At 51.8% G+C, this 21,617-nt stretch overlaps 1 protein-coding gene and 1 long non-coding RNA gene across 10 annotated transcripts; one reads left to right on the top strand and one right to left on the bottom strand.

Annotated features, from left to right (window-relative positions):
- Window positions 1-1,722: 1,722 nt before the first annotated feature.
- LOC123587786 lies at window positions 1,723-3,404 on the bottom strand. Its single transcript, XR_006707522.1, has 2 exons — window positions 3,123-3,404; window positions 1,723-2,840 (listed from the first exon to the last, which is right to left on the bottom strand). It is a non-coding gene; the product is annotated as an uncharacterized LOC123587786 (long non-coding RNA).
- An 18-nt stretch (window positions 3,405-3,422) lies between these two features.
- FHIP2B (FHF complex subunit HOOK interacting protein 2B) lies at window positions 3,423-21,586 on the top strand. Of its 9 annotated transcripts, none has more exons than XM_045457749.1 (17): window positions 3,423-3,580; window positions 7,647-7,725; window positions 10,905-11,077; window positions 13,824-13,928; window positions 14,024-14,146; window positions 14,374-14,601; window positions 14,700-14,896; window positions 15,186-15,294; window positions 15,513-15,589; window positions 16,152-16,341; window positions 16,828-16,973; window positions 17,091-17,219; window positions 17,394-17,484; window positions 17,689-17,832; window positions 18,211-18,351; window positions 18,567-18,667; window positions 18,896-21,586. In XM_045457749.1, exons 1-17 carry the CDS (start codon window positions 3,536-3,538, stop codon window positions 19,032-19,034), a joined length of 2,217 nt encoding a protein of 738 aa, XP_045313705.1. In that variant the 5' UTR covers window positions 3,423-3,535; the 3' UTR covers window positions 19,035-21,586. The 9 variants fall into 9 exon arrangements, with proteins under 9 accessions (XP_045313705.1, XP_045313694.1, XP_045313684.1 ...); XM_045457738.1 differs by lacking the exon at window positions 10,905-11,077 and adding an exon at window positions 13,333-13,454 and having other exon boundaries at window positions 3,429-3,580; window positions 17,379-17,484; window positions 17,689-17,871; XM_045457728.1 differs by having other exon boundaries at window positions 3,429-3,580; window positions 17,689-17,871.
- The last annotated feature ends 31 nt before the right edge of the window (window positions 21,587-21,617 follow it).

Raw genomic sequence — 21,617 nt, 5'->3', positions numbered from 1 at the left:
GGCAGTGTTTGATCACAGTTCACTGGGAAATGCTTTTGGTGGGGCAGACTGCATGCTAACACCTAAAGGATTTTAGGGGCACCTGGGTGGCTCAGTCGCTTAAGCGGCCGACTTCGGCTCAGGTCACGATCTCGCGGTCCGTGAGTTCGAGCCCCGCGTCGGGCTCTGTGCTGACAGCTTAGACCCTGGAGCCTGTTTCAGATTCTGTGTCTCCCTCTCTCTGACCCTCCCCCGTTCATGCTCTGTCTCTCCCTGTCTCAAAAATAAATAAAAACGTTAAAAAAAAAATTAAAAAAATAAATAAATAAAGGATTTTAAGTTCCTGAGATTTGGAGACCTGAAGTGGAGGTGGGTCCCTAAAACAAAACCTTAGAAGAATCTCTCAGTGCCTCTTCCTGCAACACACACACACACATGCACATGAACAGGCACATGCACATGAACAGATACAAAATCTTCATGATTACTTAGCGGTTTGCAAAACTTTTTTCAAAAAGTGTATCTTGGGGGCACCTGGGTGGCTTAGTCAGTTAAGCCTCTGGCTTTGGCTCAGGTCGTGGTATCACAGTTCGTGGGTTCGAGCTCTGCATCATGCTCTGCTGTCAGTGCAGAGCCTGCTTCGGATCCTCTTTTCCCCTCTCTCTCTGCCCCTCCCCTGCTCACACTCTCTCAAAATTAAATAAAAACATTAAAAAAGTAAAAATTACATCTTATTATTAGTAATTGGAATACATTTATAAATTGAATTTATAATTAATTTATAGTTAATTATAAAAATGAGTGAGAACAAAGAAGCTCTGATGAATAAAAATTTTTGAGATTTGTATATGACAGTTGCCCTTTTTTGTTGCATTTGGCTGCATAGTATCAGGAAAATCCTGATTCATACAGATAAATAGTTACAAAATTGTGGTGGTTTAAAAATGCACACAAATCCATTCTCATTCCTCCCATCGAGTGGCAGTGTCCATGCCCCCTCTTCTTGAATCAGGGCTTAAGTGACTTGCACATTTAAAACTATTCACCCTCCAATAGCCTTCCACCCTCATTTAAACTGACAGGAGGAAAGGCTTTATTCAAAGGTCTTCTCCCCAATGAGCTAATCTGTCAGACTTTAACTACAGTTGACCCTTGAACAGCATGCAGGTTAGGGGTGCTGACTCCTCCGTGCAGTCGAAGATCCACATACAACTTCTTACTGCCCCCAAATCTAACTGCTAATAGCCTGTTGACCAGAAGGCTTACTAACATAAAACAGTTAATGAACACATGTTTTGTATGTTACATGCACTATATACTGTATCCTCAGAGTAAAGTAAGCTAGAGAAAAGAAAATATTAAGAAAATCACAAGGGAGAGGAGTACTTGGCTGGCTTGGTCAAAAGAGCATGCAACTCTTGATCTTGGGATTGTGAGTTTTAGCCCCACATTGGGTGCAGAGATTACAAACACACACACACACACACACACACACACACACACACACCAAAAAAATAAGGGCACCTGGGTGGTTCAGTCAGTTAAGTGTCCGACTTCGGCTTAGGTCATGATCTCACGGTTCCTGAGTTGGAGCCCCACATTGGGTTCTGTGCTGACAGCTCAGAGCCTGGAGCCTGCTTTGGATACTGTGTCTCCCTCTCTCTCTCTTCCTTTCCCCCACGTGTGCTCTCTCTCTCTCAAAAATAATAAACATTAAAACAAAAAACAAAAACACACATAAAAAACCTTTTAAAATTTTTTTTAAAAAGAAAAAATCTTAAGGATGAGAAATTACAGATAGAGTGTTGCACTGTATCTAAAAAAAATGCATGTATAAGCAGACCTGTACGGTTCAAACCCATGTTATTCAAGGGTCAACTGTACATCAGTGGGCTCCAACACTTTTGGCATATAACACATGTTTCCGCTAACATTTATTAGAAGTTCTAAGACAAAATTTTTAAAGTGAAGCCAAATGAAAGGTTATGAATTCCTGATGCACTTTCACTCTATCCCAGAGTTTCTTGGGGAAAGCTGATTTAATCCATTCAGCTGCTTCCCTTACCTAGAGGAAGCTGGCCCAGAAAAACACAGTGCAGGACTGGACTCAGGTCTCCACCTCTCCAGGTGGCCTCTCTGTACACAACAGGCTTGTTTCTTCCCTTTGTTCTTACACATTCTGGCCTGAAAGCTTCCTCTTCTTTCCCATAGGGCTCCTCACAGGGGCCCATTTGCAGATGGACTATTTTAAAAGGTCTCTTTTTCCCAAGCAGTTGTCAGAGAACTGAGATCCAAATGCCAGCTCTGGATGGGCTGGGCAGAACCCTGCCCCCCCACCCCCCCTCGTGACTTAGCCTGGACTCCAGGCTCCACTCCAGGGTACACAGCCATCTCTGGACAGGTCGTTGTCTCCTGGGCCTCAGCCTGACTGGTAAATGGAGCCCAAAAGGCAGGGCTAGTGCGGTGAAGCCCCAAGACCCCCTCCCCCCAGCTCTAGGTCCTACAGCTTTGTGATAGAGGCTACCCCTCACCCTCTCATCAGATGTCAGTGGTCAGCAGAAATACATTTTGAACAGATATCAGCCCTCTTCTCAGAAAGATCTTTCCATTCCTGAGGGTTGGAGGTGGAGGTGGTAGGGAAAACGGGCTTTAAACTGTCAAGAGTTGCTGCTCCAGACGTTCCAGGAAACCCTGCTCTTGTTGAGGGTTCTGCCTGTGTAATTCTTGGGCTCACCTTGCCCTGGTAGGGGGCGCCTCAACATGGGAGACCCATCTTCTGTTTCCTTCCTTGGTGCTGCTAGAAGGGCAACCGGGCCAGTTGTGGCTTCCTCTGCAGAACCTCTGCACCAGTGGTGTATCCACTTAAAGGAACAAGCAACAAGGGAAATTAATTTTAATAATCTAGTCCGTTTAACCCAATATATCTAATATATTACGATTTCAACAGGTAATCAACATCAAACATCATCAGTGAGCTATTTTACATTTTCTTTGTGTACTAAGTCTTCAGAATCCGAGGTGTACTTGACCTTCGGCACATCTCAATCAGGCCTAGCGCGTTTGTTTCAGGGCTCCACAGCCTCATGCGGCCAGTGGCTACTGTGTTGGGCAGAGGGCGGGGGTAGGGGCATCTAGAGACTTACAGGATCCACAGACGTTCTCAAACCTGTCTTCCTCGGGAGGAAGAAACCTCCCGGTCCCACTCGCCCTTCTCGCTGCCATCTGGCTCCCCAGGGAGCCCTGGCAGCACTTGAAGGCGCCCCTCCGCTGCGACGCCGGGCTTCAGCGTCCCCCCTGGCTCTCCACGGGCGAAATACGTCGGCGCCCGGCCTCCTTCCCGACCACGCCGGGCCGGGCCGGGCCAGGCCGGGCCGGGGCTGGGGCGGTGGGCAGCGTTTGCCCCGGCGGGCCGAGGCGGGGCGGGCCAGGCAGGGCCCCGCCTCCTCGCCGCGCCTCCCGGGCCGCGCTCCGCCTGTGAGCTCCGCCGCCGCTGCCGCCGCCGCTGCCCGCCGCCGCCCGGGAGCCGAGCCGAGCCGGGCCGGGCCGGGCCGCCAACATGCTGAGCCGGCTCGGAGCGCTGCTGCAGGAGGCCGTGGGGGCGGTGAGGCGGGGGAGGCCGGGGCGCGCGGGGCCTAGGCCGGAAGGGCGGGCGCGGGACCGGGGGAGGATCCGGCGGGCGGGCGGGCGGAGGACGCGGGCCCGCCTCGGGGAAGGGACCCCCACCCAGGCCGCGGCGCCCTTTCCCCGGCCTCCTCTCTCCCCCGTCGCCCCCCCCCCCCCCCGCCCCGCACAGCACTCCTGCTTCGCGTGGCTTCTTTCCCGATCGCACCGACTTCCAGCCCCTCTCCGTATCGCCCCAGCCCCTAACCCTTCTCCCTAAATGGCTTCCTGTCTCTTTTTCCTGCTCCCCGTTCCCAGTTCGCTCCCAGTTCCCCAACTCTTCTGTGCCAGAGGGCTCCCTTGTCACCCAAGAGTTTCTTCCCCAAAGTCCCCTCCCCAGGCTGTTCGCCTTCCTCCTCGGCCCACGCTCCTCCCTTCCTGGTCACCTGGGCTTGAAAAATAGACGTCCCTTGCCCTCCTTCTGAGCCTCCAGACAACCCCAGGACCTTAGTCAGGCGCGTGTCTCTCAGCCTCCACTTGAGAAGTTCCGGCCCAGATGGCCCAAGCCCTGACCGTGTATACACAACCCAGAGGTGGGTGGGTGCCTGGCCCAGGAAACAGCAGGGCCCAGGGGCTGTATACAGAATGTTATCTCCCACCACACTAGCCGCACCACACCAGCCGACCCAGGTTGACCTTGAGTCAGGAGAGGCCAGCCTGGTGGGGCCTTGGGGCAGCCATGTGAGGAAGAGTTTGTGTTTTTGCCATTTTCTGTTGGGAGTTGAAGGCTGGTCACAGGCGGGTTCACTTCATTCAGTGAGATAAAAGTGCAGTGTGGATAGGGTAGGCCAGAGGCCTTCTGTTTAAAGCAACCCTGCCAAGAATCTGTCTGTAGAGTTAACAGTTCTTTTGTCTCAAAGTAGAAGTCCTCCTCTAATTGATCGGTTTAGTATATTGTATCAGAGTTGCTCTGGAGAAACAGACTTGTGTTTCACCTCCTTTCTCCTCAAAGCACCCCCCTAAAACAGAGCTTATTGTACATGGGAACAGGCTCAGCCTTAATGAGATTTGTGAAGAAAGTGAAAAGCTTCTCCTCCTGCCTCTCCTCCTGTCCCCAGCCCTGCCCTTCCCGATGTCCAGGTGCTTCCAGGGCAGCCCCCCTTGGGAGGGGTTCTAAAATGATCTCTTCTTCCGCTCCTCCTTGTCTCCTATCAAGACAGCTGTCATCTTAGAAAGTGATGTGACAAACTACTTCATACCTGTCAGGGAAAGCTCCATGGGCAGCGTGCGTAGGTGGGCCAGAGAGAGCCTTAGTTTTGAGAAGTGAATTTCTAATGCTTCCAATGAGGGAATTTCTGCGTCAGTGGCTGGAGGGGGTACTGGTGGTCAAGGGAGATATTTTTAGGCAAGTGATCTTCTGCTCCTGAGTATACAATATATAGACAATTCTGGAGAAGTTTGGCTGACCCAGTATAGCTGTCAGGAGAGATAGGAGCCCCTCTTTTGCTCTCTACCCCCCAGATCAGGGCATAGCCCTTCCCCTGGCTGGGTCACCAGGTTAGGACCCCAGCAAGTTGCTTGACTCCTTGTTATAAGGAGGGAGAGTGCTCCTTCCTGCCCTCTTCTGACAAAACAGAATAGCAATCCTTATGGTTCTTTTATAAAAACATCTTTGTTATCATTAACGAAGATAGTAAAGATCATCATGTGGTATAGTTCCTTTGGAGTTATGATAACTAATAGTAGATTCCCTTGCTTTCTTCCAACAGTCTGTTTTGTGACAGTCCGTTACAGTTTGCTAACAGTCTGTGTTCTCTGGGTTCTCCTCTTACCCAATTGTTCTTTTCTTTTTTTTTTTTTTTAATTTTTTTTTCAATGTTTATTTATTTTTGGGACAGAGAGAGACAGAGCATGAATGGGGTAGGGGCAGAGAGAGAGGGAGACACAGAATCGGAAACAGGCTCCAGGCTCTGAGCCATCAGCCCAGAGCCTGACGCGGGGCTCGAACTCCCGGACTGCGAGATCGTGACCTGGCTGAAGTCGGACGCTTAACCGACTACGCCACCCAGGCGCCCCCCAATTGTTCTTTTCTAATGTAAGTCCAGCTCAAGGTTTTAGGAGACTATCAATGAATTTTGAGACTAGATGAGAGCCCATCACAGAAAAGTGAGATAATTATAGTGCTGGTCAAGGAGCAGGGGGCTTTCCAAGAGACAAGAAACTATGGAAAGGAGGTGTTAAGGAGTTTGCTGAGCTATTTAGTACATATGAATGAGTAGTCACTATGTGCAGAGCCCTTTAGGAGCAGGCAGAGGTAGAAAACACAGAACCTGAGCCCTCAGGGAGCTCACAGTCTGGTAGAAGAGGTGAGCACTAATCCAGCAATAATAGTATCACACAGGACGTGGTAAGATGCAGTCAATTCATGTGGAAAGTGTGTTTGGAATGACTTACTGGAGGTGCCACTCCAGTAAGAGTCATGCCCCCCACAGCTAACTTTGAAAGAAGACAAGGTTGTCTGGGAGCGTTTCAGGGCCTCTGATTCAGTGTTACTGCTTCTTTCTCCTATCTTAATGGCCTTCCAACCATTCTTCCTGCCTTCATCTCCTACACAAAACTGCCAGATGACCCTGCCTGGAACACTGCTCAGAAGATGTCGTTGACTGCCCCCCACTGCCTGCAAAAAACAATCCTGACTTGGTGGCTTGATGTACAGGGACACATACACTCAACCCATCCTTGTCCCAGACACTGTGTGCAGAGTTCCTTCTGCAGGAAATGTCTTTCCTTCATCTCGAACTGTTGAACTCGGACCCTGTTCTTCAAGTTTTAGTTCAAGGGTAACCTCAGTAAAGCCTTCTCTGTTCCAGTGCTCTTTTCCCAGAGATCACGTTCCATCTCTCCTGTGTCCTCATGCAACTTCCTGTAGCTGAGTTATTCAGGGTGGTTTTATATTCTCTTCTCCCTGTCACTGGGTCTTCAACATCCTTATATTGCTTATAGCGTCTAGCATAGCGTCTTGTACACAGTGGGCGCTCAAAAGATACTGAATAAATAAGGAGTAGACTGTCAGTTCTATGATGTAGTAAAGTGTGAGGTTAGAGAAAGATGTGTCCAAGAACTCTGGCAAGGCCTTTCTGGAGCTGGTGGCCCTTAGCTGGACCTCACTGGTGACTGTTAGGATCTAGGCAAGCGTAGGGGGATGCAGGGCTTCTGGGGTAAGGGAGTGACCTGAGCAGAGATGGAGAGGTAGAAATGAGCATCTGTGGTAAGGGACTATTTGTGCATTTTTCTCCTGTAGTCATCTACTCCACAAGAAAAGGGAACAAATGCTCTTTTTTGGAGTTTTCAGAGAAAGTAGTTATCAATTCAAAGCTACTCTCAGTGTAGAGATGGAGAGATCACTTCTGGAAAAGGGAGAGGTTTGGGGCTTGCTCACAATGGGAATAGAATTCCCTGGGGCTTCAGGCTGTGCACCCCTAACTCCTCCAGCAGTTCTCAGCCTTGGATAAAAGATGCAAGTATGTTGTAAGTAAGGCACTTTATTAATATTATGCTAACATTACCCATCTGGTTGAACGAAGCCTTTCAGTGGCCTTGAACACAGATTTTTGCAGACTCTCAGATTGAGAGGGACCTAAAAGCTTTGTCTCTGCCATGTTTTCCACGTGTATCATTTTTATTTTGTTATTTTGGGGACGCTTCACTGTTTTCCTCTATGTCTTTCTATTGTAGTGTAACTGTCTTGAGAGGATCTGTTTCCGTGTCTGTTTCCCCCACCAACATTCTTAGCTCTTCCAGGACAGGGACTGTGGAATCATGACATGTAGCAGGAGTACAGCATTTCCAGGACAGAGGGGGTCCAGGAGAGGTGCCAAGAGATTGTCCTGGGGAAAATGTGTTATTGTTCCCTTTGAGAACCTGGATCACAGTGCTTCCTCCAGGGCCTAGCACTGACCCAACACTTGGTAAATGGTGGAACATCTGTTCTGATGGGTGATGGTGGCAGCGGAGCCCGTGATCACTGTGGTGGCTACTTAGGCTGTGTGTCTCTGCTCTCTCCACAGCGGGAGCCCAGCATTGACCTGCTGGAGGCCTTCGTGGAGCACTGGAAGGGCATCACGCACTACTACATTGAAAGCACAGGTGGGGCCTGCTTTCCCTTGGACGGGGGACTCCTGCAGGGAGTGGGGAGGAAGGTGTAGGCAGGGTCACCACGCAAGGCAGAGACGCAGGTGTCCTGGATAAGGTGACAACTGCTGCCGAGGAGTTCAGACTGGGGGCTGGCCCCACCCTGACCTTTTGGGAGAGGAGCCGAGTGAAGTAGGAGTGGGGACTAGGAAGTTGGGCATCTCACTGGCCTGACACTGCAAGGCAGAGGTTGAGCCCCACTTGCCCCTAGCTTCCAGCTCTGCAGACGTCCAGGCCTGTAGTCCCCAGGTACCTGTTCCTCTTTTCCCTGAGCTGACTTAGAGGACATTTCCCTTATAGAAATCTAGGGTAGGAGGAGAACTGAAGTTCAGGCATGTAATGTGCCTGTGTCCTTCTCCCCTAGCTGAGAGCCAGAGCCCCGGGTAATCTGGGCCCATGAGGATGGCTTTCTGAGGGGCGGAATCTGATTGGCTGCTCTGTAGTCAATATGTTGGTATTGGCAGATACACACTGGTGGCCAGGTAACCGTGTCCTGCATCCCTGGCTTTCTACCTCCTGGTTCAGACTAGGGTTTGATTCCAGTCTACATCTTTCCTAAAGACTTTATTTCCAGCCTGAGCCAGCCCAAGAAATTAAAAAGCAGTCTTTGGACACTCTGAGGGACCCCTAAAGGTCCTTTTAAATCACGTTTCTGAATCTTGGTACTGTTGACATTGGACTTAATCATTCTTTGTTGTGGGGGGGGGGAGCTTTTGGGGGTGCGTGTTTAGCAGCAGCTCTGGCCTCTACCCACTGGACACCAGTAGAACCTCCTACCCATTGTGATAACCATAAATGTCTCCAAAAATTGCCAAATGTTCCTGGGGGCAAAATCGCCCCCAGTTGAGAACAATTGCTTTAAACTGAAGATCTTTTGGGGCACCTGGGTGGCTTAGTCGGTTGAGTGTCTGACTCGTGATTTCGGATCATGTCATGATCTCATGGTTCCTGAGATTGAGCCCCACATTGGGCTCTGTGCTGACAACGCAGAGCCTGCTTGGGATTCTCTCTTCCTCCCTCCCCCCCCCCCCCAATCACTCTCGCTCTCTCTCTTGCTCTCTCTCCCTCTCTTTGTCTCTGCCCCTCCCCTGCTCTCTCTCTCTCAAAATAAATAAACATGAAAAAAAAAAGAATCAGAGGGGCATCTGTGTGGCTCAGTCATTTGCACATCTGACTTTGGCTCAGGTCGTGATCTTGCAGTTTGTGGGTTCAAGCCCCACATCGGGCTTGCTGCTATCAGCCTGTCAGCACAGAGCCAGCATCAGATCCTCTGTCCCCGTCTCTGCCCCTCCCCTGCTTACACTCTCCCCCAAAATAAATAAATATTTTTAAAAGGAATCAGAAATGTCATTAGCTATTAAAAAAATTAAACTGAAGACCCTTTTTTATTGAGATATAATTGATGTAACATATCATATAACTCAGATATACAACATACTGATTCAATGTATGGATATGTTGTGAAATTATCATCACAATAAGTCTAGTTAATATCCATCACCCTGTATAGTTACCAATTTTTTTTTCTTGTGATGAGAACTTTTAAGATCTACTCTTAGCAGTTTTCAAATATACAGTACATTAACTATAGTCACCATGCTGTACTTAACATTCCCAGGACTTACTTATTTTTTTTTTTTTTTTTTTTTTTTTTTTTTTTTAAATTTTTTTTTCAATGTTTATTTATTTTTGGGACACAGAGAGACAGAGCATGAACAGGGGAGGGTCAGAGAGAGAGGGAGACACAGAATCGGAAACAGGCTCCAGGCTCTGAGCCATCAACCCAGAGCCTGACGCGGGGCTCGAACTCACGGACCGCGAGATCGTGACCTGGCTGAAGTCGGACGCTTAACCGACTGCGCCACCCAGGCGCCCCTGGGACTTACTTATTTTTTAACTGGAAGTCTGTACCTTTTATTTATTTTTTTTTAATTTTTTTTTTTAACGTTTTATTTATTTTTGAGACAGAGAGAGACAGAGCATGAACGGGGGAGGGGCAGAGAGAGAGGGAGACACAGAATGGAAGCAGGCTCCAGGCTCTGAGCCATCAGCCCAGAGCCCGACGCGGGGCTCGAACTCACGGACCGCGAGATCGTGACCTGAGCTGAAGTCGGACGCTCAACTGACTGAGCCACCCAGGTGCCCCAAGTCTGTACCTTTTAGACTGAACATCTCTTGACAGAGAGCCCCAATCTATCAGGACAGTGGTAAAAGATCCAGAACTGACTCAGGTCCACCTGAGGTTTCATCTGACCCCATCCATTCATTTCCTGAACAGTACCTAGACCAGAGGTGCAGATGTGGGGGAGGTGAGCCAAGTTGCTCAAAAGCCAATGCTTTTGAGAAAAGCTAGGGGGTGCTCCAAGGCCAGTCCCAAAGCACCAAAACTAGTTTTACAAGAACACTCCGTCTGAGACTCTGACTACAAAAGCCCCAGCTTCTCCACCAAGACCTTCGCACAGTGAAACTGCTTTGCCTCCGAACCTGTGGTCGTGCATGGACTTTTTTCTGCCTTGTAAAAAATGGAGTACTGCCTCCTGTGAGTGTAAAGAGGACAGGAGGTTACCTCTCAGGAAGCTGCTAGAAGACAGCTTCTACATTATGTGACAGAGACCCCTAAGCCCATGGCTTGTCACTTTGGCCCAGAGCTGGCCTGCAGCCTGGGTAGTGTACCCTTCTGTATGTCCCAGAGTTTGGAGAAGAAATGATGCCACTTTTTTGTAATTTTTTTAATGTTTATTTTATTTATTTTAAGAGAGAGAGAGAGAATGAGCAAGTGAGCAGGGGAGGGGCAGAGAGAGGATCCCAAGCAGGCTCCACACTGTCAGCGCAGAGCCCGATGTGGGGCTTGAACCTATGAACTGTGAGATCATGACCTGAGCCAAAACCAAAGTCAGACCCTTAAGCAACTGAGCCACCCAGGTGTCCCTAAAAGATCTTTTGTCTTGTTAAATGTAGAGGCACCAAGTGCTAACTTCCATTTCCTTTGGTCTTTGAAGCAAACTGTTAACCTGGCCTTACTCCAGGTTTACCCTCCGTCCCCCCCAGTGTTTCCGGGGGGACTGTGGGCTTGACCCCCTCAACACAGAGTGCCCCTCTTCCCCCCCCACCTTTGTTTCCTGAATCTCTATTAGATGAAAACACCCCCGCCAAGAAAACAGATATTCCCTGGCGGCTGAGGCAGATGTTGGACATCCTGGTCTACGAGGAGAGGCAGCAGACAGCAGCTGGCGAGGCAGGGCCCTGTCTGGAATACCTGCTGCAGCACAAAATCCTGGAGACCCTGTGCACGCTGGGCAAGGCTGAGGTGGGCAGGACCCTGGGGTGCCCCTGGAACCTTCCACCCAAACTGGAGCCCCTGTGTTCCAGGCTCTTCCTCCCGTCACCTAGGTTGAGGAAATGCTCCCATTACTGTCAGCATTCATTCAGTGAAGACGTACTAAGAACCAGCCATGTGCCAGGCAGGGTCCTAGGTGCTGGGGACACAGCAGTGATTAAAACAGACAAAAATTCTAGTCAGAGAGTGGTGGATAATAAGAGGAGCCTGCATGCGGTATATTCAACAATGACAAGGTCATGGAGAAAAATAAAGCGGGACGGGGAATTGGCAGTGCAGGGGAGGCCAGTTTCATACAGGCAGACTTTGTTTTATTGCACTGCACTTGACTGTGCTTCACAAATACTGCATGTTTTACAAGTTGAAGGATTATGGCAGTGCTGCGTTGAGAAAGTCTATGGGCGCCATTTTTCCAACAGCATTTGTTCATTTCATGTCTCTGTGTCACATTTTGGTAATTCTTATAATATTTGAAACTTCGTTATTATATCTGTTATGGCGATCTGGGATCAGCGATCTTTGATGTTGGTATTATAATTGGGGGCACCACAGACAGTGCCCATGTAAGACTGCTCCACCTACCAGCCACTCCCCATCTCTCTCCCTTCCCTTGGGGCTCCCTATTCCCTGAAACACAACAATGTTGAAATTCGGCCAATTAATAACCCTATAATGGCCTCTACGTATTCAAGTGAAAGTAAGAGTTGCATGTTTCTAAATCAAAAGTTAGAAATGATTAAGCTTAGTGAAGAAGGCACGTTGAAAGCTGAGATAGACCAAAAGCTGGGCTTCTCGCACCGAGCAGTTAGCCAGGTTGTGAATGGGAAGGAAAAGTTCTTGAAGGAAATTAAAAGTGCTTTCCGGTGAACACACGAATGATAGGAAAGCAAAGCAGCCCTGTTGCTGTTACTGAGAAAATGTGGGTGGTCTGCATAGAAGATCAAACCAGCCACAACATTCTGTTAAACCAAAGCCTAATCCAGCACGCCCTGACTCTCTTCAATTCCGTGAAGGCTGCGAGAGGTGAGGAAGCTGCAGGAGAAAAGTCTGAGGCTGGCAGAGGTTGGTCGACGAGGTCTGAGGACAGAAGCTGTCTCCGTGACATCAAGGTGCAAGGCAAAGCAGCAGGAGCTGATGTGGAAGCTGCCGCAGGTTCTCCAGAAGATCCGGCTCAGATAATTCATGAGGACGGTGACACTGAACAACAGGTTTACGACGTAGTGAAGCAGCCTCTGTTGGAAGAAGATGCCACCTAGGACTTTCACAGCTACAGAGGCAAAGTCAATGCCTGGCTTCAAAACTTCAAAGGACAGGCAGCTGGTGACTTCAAGTGAAGCCAGTGCTCATTTACTATTCTGGAAGGCCGAGGGCCCATAAGGATGATGCTAAATCCATCCACTCTGCCTGTGCTCTGTACATGGAACAATAAAGCCTGAATGACCACACTTCTGCTCACTGAGTGTTTTAAGTCCACTGCTCGCTGACAGTGCACGGGTCACCCATGAGCGCTGATGGAGATGGACGACGAGGTGAACGTGGTTTTTGTGCTTGCTCACACAGCATCCATTCTGCAGCCCATGGGTCAAGGAGTCATTTCAACTTTCAAGTCTTATTATTTAAGAAATGCATGTTGTAAGGCTATGGCTGCCGCAGACAGGGATTCCTCTGATGGATCTGGGCAAAGTAAATTGAAACCTTCTGGAAAGGAGTCACCATTCTAGGTGCCATTAAGATCATTCGTGACTCACGGGAAGAGGTCAAAATAGCAACATGAACAGAAGTTTGGAAGAATTCGATCGCAGCCCCCATGGAGGACCGTGAGGGCTTCCGGACTGTGGTGGCGGAGGTGTCTGTGGGTGTGTGTCGGGGGGAACGGCGAGAGAGCCGGGACTGGAAGAGGAGCCTGGATATGGCACTGAATTGCCGCCGTCTCGTGAGCAGACTTGAACGGATGAGGAGTTACTCCTTCTGGATGAGCAAAGACTATGGTTTCTTGAGGTGGGAGCTACTCCTGGTGGAGATGCTGTGAAGATGCTTGAAATGACAACAGAGGGGTCAGAACATGACATAAACTCAGTCGATAGAGCAGCGGCAGGGTTTGAGAGGCTTGACTCCAATTTTGAAAGAAGTTTTGTTGTGAGTAAAGTGCTATGAAACAGCATCGCGGGCTGCAGGGAAATCGGAAGACTCGATCAACACGGCAAATTTCATTGTATTATTTTCAGGAATTGACGCAGCCACCCCGACCTTCAGCAACCACCGCCCTGATCAGTCGGCAGCCACCGACATAGGGACAAGACCCTCCACCGGCAAAAAAGATTATGACTCGCTGGAAGTGTGGATGATGGTTAGCATTTTTTAGCAATAAAGTATTTTTAAGTTAAGATCATGTACATTACTTTTTAGATATAAGGCAATTTCACACTTAATAGACTATAGTATAGTGTAGACACAGCTTTTATGTTCACCAGGAAACCAAAAAATTAATTTGACTTGCTTTATCGCGATATTCACCTATTGCAATACTCACTTGATTGTAGTGCTCTGGAAGCAAACCTGTAGTATCTCCAGGAAGTGAAGGAAGGAGGCTTGCAGAAAAGGCGCCCTCTGAGCAGTGACAGAAGGGAGGATTGTGCTGTGGCCCATGGGGGAGGAGTACTCCAGGTGATGGTCATGGCTTCATCTTCTGATGGGCACTCTGTTCCTTGACCCCCAGTACCCCCCAGGCATGCGACAGCAGGTGTTCCAGTTCTTCAGCAAGGTTCTGGCCCAGGTGCAGCACCCCCTCTTGCATTACCTCAACGTCCACAGGCCTGTGCAGGTGAGGGACCAAGAAACTAAGGGGTGTCTGAGGGTCAAGCCCTTCTCTTCCCTGCTACCCCATTCCCTTCTGTTTCTATCTTGCCTCCCTTCTAGAAGCTTCTCCAACTTGGTGGGACAGTTCCTGGATCCCAAACAGAAAAGGAGGAGGTGCAGTTCACCACCGTTCTCTGCTCCAAGATCCAACAGGATCCAGCCCTGCTCACCTACATCCTGGAAGTGAGCACCTCTGTGGGGAACAGAAGCGGGAGGGCCCAGACCCCAGGGCAGACCCCTGTGGCCCTTCTGAGGAAGTAGAGGATGGAGCAGGTACTCGGGCACCTAGGCGGCTTCCTCTCTAGCTCCACGCCGAGGCTCTGCCAGCCAGTGTGCAGCCTGTATTCCCAAGGGGGCATCATGGGGAATGGTCTGTACCATGAGCTGGCCTCATGCAACCTTCTTTGCAGGGTAAAAAGATTGTCAGTAGGAAGAAGTCATCCAAAGAACCCATCACCCTGCCTAGAGAGGCAGCCAGCATCCAAGACAAGGACCACCCCCACAGCAAGTCTCCTGACCTGAGTCCCTGTAACGCCCAGGCCTTGACCGCCCAGCTGCCTGCTGAGACGGAGGAGCCAGATGGAGGAGTTGGGGAAAGCAACCTGATCACCTCTCTGATCGGGTTGTGCAAGAGCAAGGTGCTAGCTGCACACAGAGTGGGCAGGGGAGGGTGAACTGCTGGGAGGGGATCTGGGGGCTCAGATGTATGTCCCTGAAGTTGTACCCCTACCCCTAGAAAGGTCGGGTGGCTCTGAAGGCCCAGGAGAACCTGCTGCTCCTGGTAAGTGTGGCTTCACAGGCAGCTGCCACCTACCTGGTGCACAGCAGCCCTTGCTGCCCTGCCATCGTCGAGCACCTCTGCCAGCTGTACCAGTCCATGCCCACCTTCCTGGACCCCACAGACATTGCTGCTTTAGAGGGCATCAGCTGGAGGTAGGCACTTGGCCAGGGAAAGCAGGGCTACATCTTCAGTGGCTAGCAGCCCTCCCTGTCCTCTGGTAGCCACTCCTCTGATTTCCCAGGAGGGATGGGGACCCCTGCTGGCCACCCTCTTCCTGAGGGTATAGCCCAACCCAGCCCATCCCAGCTTTCCCTTGAGGAAAACACCACTTTTGCTTCTGTACCTGATCTCCCAGCAACAGTGGTTGCAGGGAGAAGGGGCCCAGATTCCAGAAGGTACCTGAGGCAGGCCTCCTAGCTCCTTTCTTGCTTCCCCCTTCAGGTTGCCCAGTGCCCCGTCTGATGAGGCTTCCTTCCCTGGCAAGGAGGCCTTGGCTGCCTTTTTGGGCTGGTTTGATTACTGCGACCACCTCATCACAGAGGCACACGTGGTGAGCAGGGGCGGACATCAACAGGGCTCTCTGTGGGGGTGCCCCGCGGTTCACCCCACTCTCTTCACTGCATCCACCTTGAGGAACAAGTAGGTCTCTCAGGAACTAGGGCCCCAGGTCTGCCTGTTATGTAAGACACTGTGCAAGGACACAGTTGTTTCTCAGTGGAAAGCACTCGTGGGGTAAAATGTGTTTAATACATGCTCTTTGGCACCTAGGTGGTTGCAGACGCCTTGGCAAAGGCTGTAGCTGAGAAATTATTCATGGAGATTCTGCAGCCCCACCTCCTGCATGTGTAAGTTTATGTCCAGTCCCCTTGGGCATGGCCATGGTCTGGATCCAGCTGCCCCTCCCCACCAAACCTTTTCCTGTCCCTAAGGCCAGGGACCTCCTTGGCCAGAGTCACATGGGTCTGTGGGCTCCATGGTTAATGTTTGCCAGGTTTGGCCCCCTGACACACGTGGCTCAGAGCCACATGGGCTGACAAAGTCCTCCCGCTCCTGGACTCTAGGACCTCAGGAGGGCTAGGGAGCGAGAAATATAAGCCAAGATGTACCAGGAAGGGGTTCTGTCAGCACCACATTCATTCACTCCTAGCTAGCTGCCTCTTTGGTCTTACGTCCCCCGTCTGGCTTTCAGCCCCCAGGCCTGGCTCAGTGATCTTTCCGTGTAGTTTTTTTTTTTTTTTTTCAAGTTTATTTATTTATTTCTTTTGAAAGAGAGGGAGTACGAGCGAGCAGGAGAGGGACAGAGAGAGAGAGAGGGAGAGAGAATCCCAAGCAGGCTCTGCACTGACAGTTGTCCAGGGGTCCAGATGCTAACTGATTAAGCCACCAGGTGCCCCTGTCTCCCTGTAGTTCTGAGCAGAGTGTGCTGACCTCCACCGCCTTGCTCACGGCCATGCTGCGCCAGCTCCGCTCCCCTGCGCTGCTGCGAGAGGCTGTGGCTTTCCTCCTGGGTGCAGACCCGCAGCCCGCAGCCCCCGAAGATGGCCCCCGCACTCTGTGCGCTCACCTCATCGGGCACTGTGATCACCTCTCTGATGAGGTGAGGTGGGGCAGGAGGGGGCTTATCCTACTGCCTCCCATCAACCCCTGCCCAAGGGATTTCCTGCATGCTTCTTCCCACTGTCGTTAGCTTACCTTGAGGCATTGGAACTCCTACCTGTGCCCCCAACAGTGACATGGTCATGGTGGCCAGACTGCTTTTGTCACATAGTTTTCTGTGATCGCATACTTGCCATGTGACTTGATATTTTCCAGACCTATTTCATATTCATTTGGCTTGTTTGAGGCTTACATCCACTCTGAGCTAGGTGAGGCCGATATTCCGTTTTGCAAACATGGAAACTGAGACACAGAAAAGCCACTTGGCTTACCCGATAGCACACATCAAATTAGTAACAGAACCAGCACCAGGCAGACTCCTGGCTCCTAGACCAGCACCCACCCACTCCCCCCAAACCCTGCTGTCTGATCTTTCTTATCCGAGTGAGCAATTCCTAGGTACGCCTGCTGACCCTTTCTTACCCAGATCAGCATCACCACGCTGCGGCTGTTTGAGGAGCTGCTCCAGAAGCCACACGAGCAGGTCCTCCACAGCCTGGTCCTCTGCAACCTCGAGGGCCGCCATTATGTGGCCCGAGGCTCACCTGAGCCCGAGAGCTACGAGGACACCCTGTAAGTGAAACCTTGTTCCTCTGGGAAGCCTCAGGCTGCCCAGGACCCATTACGGCCCTCAGTATCCCCACACTTATTCATTTATTCCTTGGTACCACTCGTCTGCCCTGGCCACAGAGATCTGGAGGAAGACCCCTACTTCACGGATGGCTTCCTCAACTCCAGCTTTCAACCCTCTGCAAAGCCTCCCCCAGCCCCTGCCACTAACTCAGATGGCAAAACAGCAGTGACCGAGATCGTCAACAGGTAGGGAGCTGGTCAGGAAATCTAAGTCACTTGAGGTTTGTTTGTTCTATCTTTGGCCATAGCCCCGATGAGGGGCAGCCCAGGAGGGAGTGTTCCCTCAGGGCTGGAGAGGGGGAAGGGAAAGACAGAGCAGCCCAGCCGGAGCCCCTCCACACCTAGGGTCCTGTCTCTCAGTTTCCTCTGCCTGGTTCCCGAGGAAGCCAAGACCTCAGCTTTCCTAGAGGAGACTGGATATGACACGTACGTCCACGATGCTTATGGACTGGTAAGTGTTGAAGTTTCTGCCAACATCCACTTCTCATCCCTCAAAGCCGTGGTATTGATAAATTCCACCTTCTCCCTCTGTGATCTCTCTCTCTTCCCTTCTCCGGCCAAGAACCTCGAGTGCATCCTTCCCACATGGCTTCCTCTGCCTGTGGGTGCCTCCTGACCACTGGGCTCACCTCGTCAACTCTCACTTCTCTTTCAGTTCCAGGAGTGCAGCTCCCGAGTCTCCCCTTGGGGCTGGCCCCTCGGTCCCACACCCCTGGACCCCCATGAGCCTGAACGGCCTTTCTTTGAGGGTCACTTCCTCCGAATGCTGTTTGACCGCATGTCCCGGATTTTGGAACAGGTAGTCAACAGGACTGGGCCCTGGCTACAAGGTTACAAGGTGAGGGCCCACAGGAAAACTCGAGGCAGTTTGCCTCTGGAGTCCTTCAGGAGAGTGGCCTGGCCCTGGGGGTCGAGCCCTCTTTGGTTCTTCAGCTCCACGCTCTTCTTCCCCCAACCCTCCCCTCTCCGTTCTCCAGGCGGGAAGCCCCATCTTGCCTCTGCTCCACACGCCCTAACATGTTCTGGCCCTCAGCCCCAGGGAATCCATGACACACACACATCACGTGAGACTCCCACCCCCGCACACGTTCACACTGGCCAGGCGCCTGGCTGGGGGAGTGCAAAAATGCTCACCGCCCCCTGCCAACCCTCAGCTTGTCCACTGTGTTCCCTACAGCCATACAGCCTGAACCTGCAAGTGACCTCAGTCCTGTCCCGGCTTGCCCTCTTCCCCCACCCCCTTATCCATGAGTATCTCCTGGATCCCTACATCAACCTGGCCCCTGGGTGCAGGAGTCTGTTCTCTGTGCTTGTCAGGGTAAGGATGCCGGAGCCGAAGGGTGTGTGTCGCTGGTGGTGCAGGAAGGGAGGGCAATGGGATGGGGGTGGGGGGCTACAGGAGTGGGAACCCTGGCCAGCGCCAGAGGAAGGCACAGGCACATGGCCCCTCCCCTGCCACAGTACTGCAGAGCCAGGGGACCCTGCATGAGTGTCACCACTGCCCCCCTCAGTCCTGTCTCATTCCTGCTCTAGGTGATCGGGGACTTGATGCAGAGAATTCAGAGAGTACCTCAGTTCCCAGGCAAACTGCTCCTGGTACGCAAGCAGCTGATGGGTCAGGTCCCCGGGGAGCAGTAAGTAACCGAGGGAAGTGGTGCCCAAGGATGGACCCTGGGGTGGGAGGGCAGAGTGATCAAGGGATGTGGGAGGAGCACAGGCCAGGGGGCAAAGAGGGCCTGTTGCCGAACTCCATCTTCCCTCAGAGGTGTCTGCCATTGGGATGTACCTCATGGACACTGGGTTGTCATCCTGGGTACGCTCCTGCTGCCTCCCAGCTATGACCCCCATGCTGTCTCCCTCAGGCTGGACCACCAGACTCTCCTCCAGGGCGTAGTGGTTCTTGAGGAATTCTGCAAGGAGCTGGCTGCCATCGCTTTTGTCAAGTTCCCCCCGCACAGTCCTCACCTGCACCTGTCCCCACCCCAGGAAGGGCACGTCTGAGCCAAGAGCAGGACCAGATGGGGGACTCCTGTCCTCACCTCTGCCCAAGAGCTGCCTCCCACCTGGCATGGCTGCCACCTCCCGCCTCCCAGGGTGGGAGCTTGGTTCCACCTCTACATCCCAGGTGCCTCTGCCTCTGAGGAGGCCTGGGCTTCCACTCCCAGGTTAACTCAAGAAGACCATGGCCTGTCGGTCACACCAGACTGGGTTCAGGGAGTGTGTCTCCAAGGTACCAGAGGCCAAGGAGCAAAAGAGATCGCCTCCCAGACAGCATGGTGTCCTCGGGGCTTTCTCAGGAGAGCTGGGTAATTGTCAGCTGAGCACCCAGACCCAAACCCTCATGTGTTCCGTGCCTGTCACCTGTCTCTATGGACGATTTGTGGCCAGGGCCAAAACCTGTGGCTCAATTCCAGGGGCACAGGGGGAGTGAGTGATGGCTCTCAGGCTGGTCAGAACTGTAGGGCAGAGAGATGGGGGCGTGGGAGCCCTGTCTCTGTCTTGCTAGGTACCACAGATGCTGCTGAGACTTGACATTTTTTCTCCTGCCTTCTTGACTTAACCTGTAGTGAAGGGGCAGTGGATGGCAGAGAAGCCCATTCTCCCTTCCTGGCCCTTTTGGAGGCTGTTGCAAAATTCCCAACCACCTCATGGCAAATGCCCAAAGCATGCTCCGCGCCCAGGCGGGGGCAGCTGCTAATGAGAGCCTTGGTGCAACTGCAGCCAGGGCAGGAGAGGGCTTGGGAAGTGGGGGGCTGGGTGCCAGGCCCTGGCTCCAGCTGGTTTCTCTCTGGCGCCTCTGAACCCGTCTCGGCAGGTCCTCAACACCTGGGCAGAGGGGATCAGAGACCCGGGGAGGCCAGGCCTGGCCCTCTACATCTCACCCAGCCCACAGAGTTCTTGACGGAATACTCTTCCAGGGAGCAAGGGAGCCAAGGGGAGAGATGAGGCCAGGATGCCCACCTGACCCCAAGCCCCCAAGGCCTAGCGGGGAGGTGCTGGGGCACAGGCAGCCAGTTGTAGTGTTGTTCTCCCTGCATGCCCTTCACAGCTGGGGCTGCCACCCCACCCGGCCCGAATCTGTCTCAACCTGCAGGAACACACAGGCGGCGCCAGGCATTACCTCACAGCAGGACTGCAGTGGCTGGCTTCGCTCCTGGGCAAGGAGGAGCAGGCCAGAGCCCCTTTCGCTTCCTTTTCCTGCCTATGCCGCTTCTAGAAGCCGGCCGCAGGTTGCCAGGAGGTGACATGAAAGAGGAGGAACTCAGTGACCTCTCCCTCTCCTGCATTCCTCCAAGCTGGGGAGGACTTAACTGCCGCTCTGAAGGACACCGTGCATGTGCGTGCATGCGTGTGTGCGCACGTGGGTGTTGGCGTGGGACAGGGGAGCAGAGCTCATGGGGCAAATTGGGTCTGAAGTCTTCAAGTCAGAAAACATTTGAGCATCCGGGAGTCACAGATCCTCCCCTCCTCCATCCCCCTCAGCATTCGCACTGCGTCCCCCCAGACAACACAGCAATCAATGGTTTGGTTGCGTGGGCACAGCTGCCCCGATCTCCACTGTTCGTGTCCTCCTGCACAGGCCTCCGCTGCTCATTCAGGCCCATCTTCCTCCCTGAGAATGACAAATTCCTTTTCCAGCACTAGAGCGGAGGGGGGCAGTGTGCTGGGGGGCGGGTGGTAAATAGAGACAGGCTCTGGCAGCGCAAATCTGATGTTCCTCCACGCCTGCCAGGAACCAGGCTCTCTCTTGGCCAAGCCACACTATTTCTGCCCAGCTTACCTACAGCCGAGAGCCAGCTAGCCTTGGAGACTCCGGGAAAGAATGGGCCATCTGAAGTATCTGTATGCAAGTCTCATTTTGAGGTTTGTATGTTGGGAATTGTATGAATGCCTTAGAGGACTTCATATTTTAAAAACTTGGTCCCTAAATGTATGCGTGTGGGGGTGCGCTCAGGAGGGGTAGCTGAGAGAACTCCAGGAGAGAGTAAGTTGGAAACTTGGAGAGGGCTGCTGAGTGGCTCTCACCTCAGTGCATGTCAGAATCACTTGGTTTGCTTTTTACAATACCAGTGAAAGCTGTGTCTCTGGGGGGCGGCCCAGCATTGTTACTAAAGCTCTCCAGGTGATTCTAATGGGCACCCAGGGTTGAAAACTACTATAGGCTAAATAAAGTGGGAGCAAAGTTTGCCCTTCGACATGGATATAGACTGGTGGGTCCCTCAGACCCTGAGAGAAGTGAACCAGAGTGAAAGGGTTAGGTTCCATCATGTGGGAGATGTTTGTCCTCAGAGGGGACAAAAGGATTCCTACCACAGCCTAACGCTAGAAAGATAAGATGGCAGGGGGAGGGGATGGGAAGGAGGCCTTGGAGGTTATCCTGGGTCTTCAGTGTCAGAATGGAGTTACCTCAGAAGGGAAGCCTCATCAAGTGTTTCCTTGCTCAGAACCAGAAATCTGTATTACGTCCATTGAGTAGCACATGATATATTTTCTTTGTTCACTTCCTGTGGGTTTTTTCCTTAAATTTTAGTAAAGTTCTTTTAAAAAAAAAATTTTTTTTTTTTTTTTTTTAATCAAGATTCT

The sequence above is a fragment of the Leopardus geoffroyi genome, chromosome B1 (assembly GCF_018350155.1).
Source record: "Leopardus geoffroyi isolate Oge1 chromosome B1, O.geoffroyi_Oge1_pat1.0, whole genome shotgun sequence".
In the NCBI taxonomy this organism is placed as follows: Eukaryota; Metazoa; Chordata; class Mammalia; order Carnivora; family Felidae; genus Leopardus; species Leopardus geoffroyi.
This window is presented reverse-complemented; position numbering and strand designations above follow the sequence as displayed.

What these genes read in the sequence shown, in the direction of transcription:
- FHIP2B (XM_045457720.1), top strand. Translation starts at nt 3,536, where the DNA reads ATGCTGAGCCGGCTCGGAGCGCTGCTGCAGGAGGCCGTGGGGGCG. An exon ending in GCACGCTGGGCAAGGCTGAG is followed by an intron (nt 11,078 to 13,823) that starts GTGGGCAGGACC and finishes CTTGACCCCCAG; the next exon opens with TACCCCCCAGGCATGCGACA. An exon ending in TCATCACAGAGGCACACGTG is followed by an intron (nt 15,295 to 15,512) that starts GTGAGCAGGGGC and finishes TTTGGCACCTAG; the next exon opens with GTGGTTGCAGACGCCTTGGC.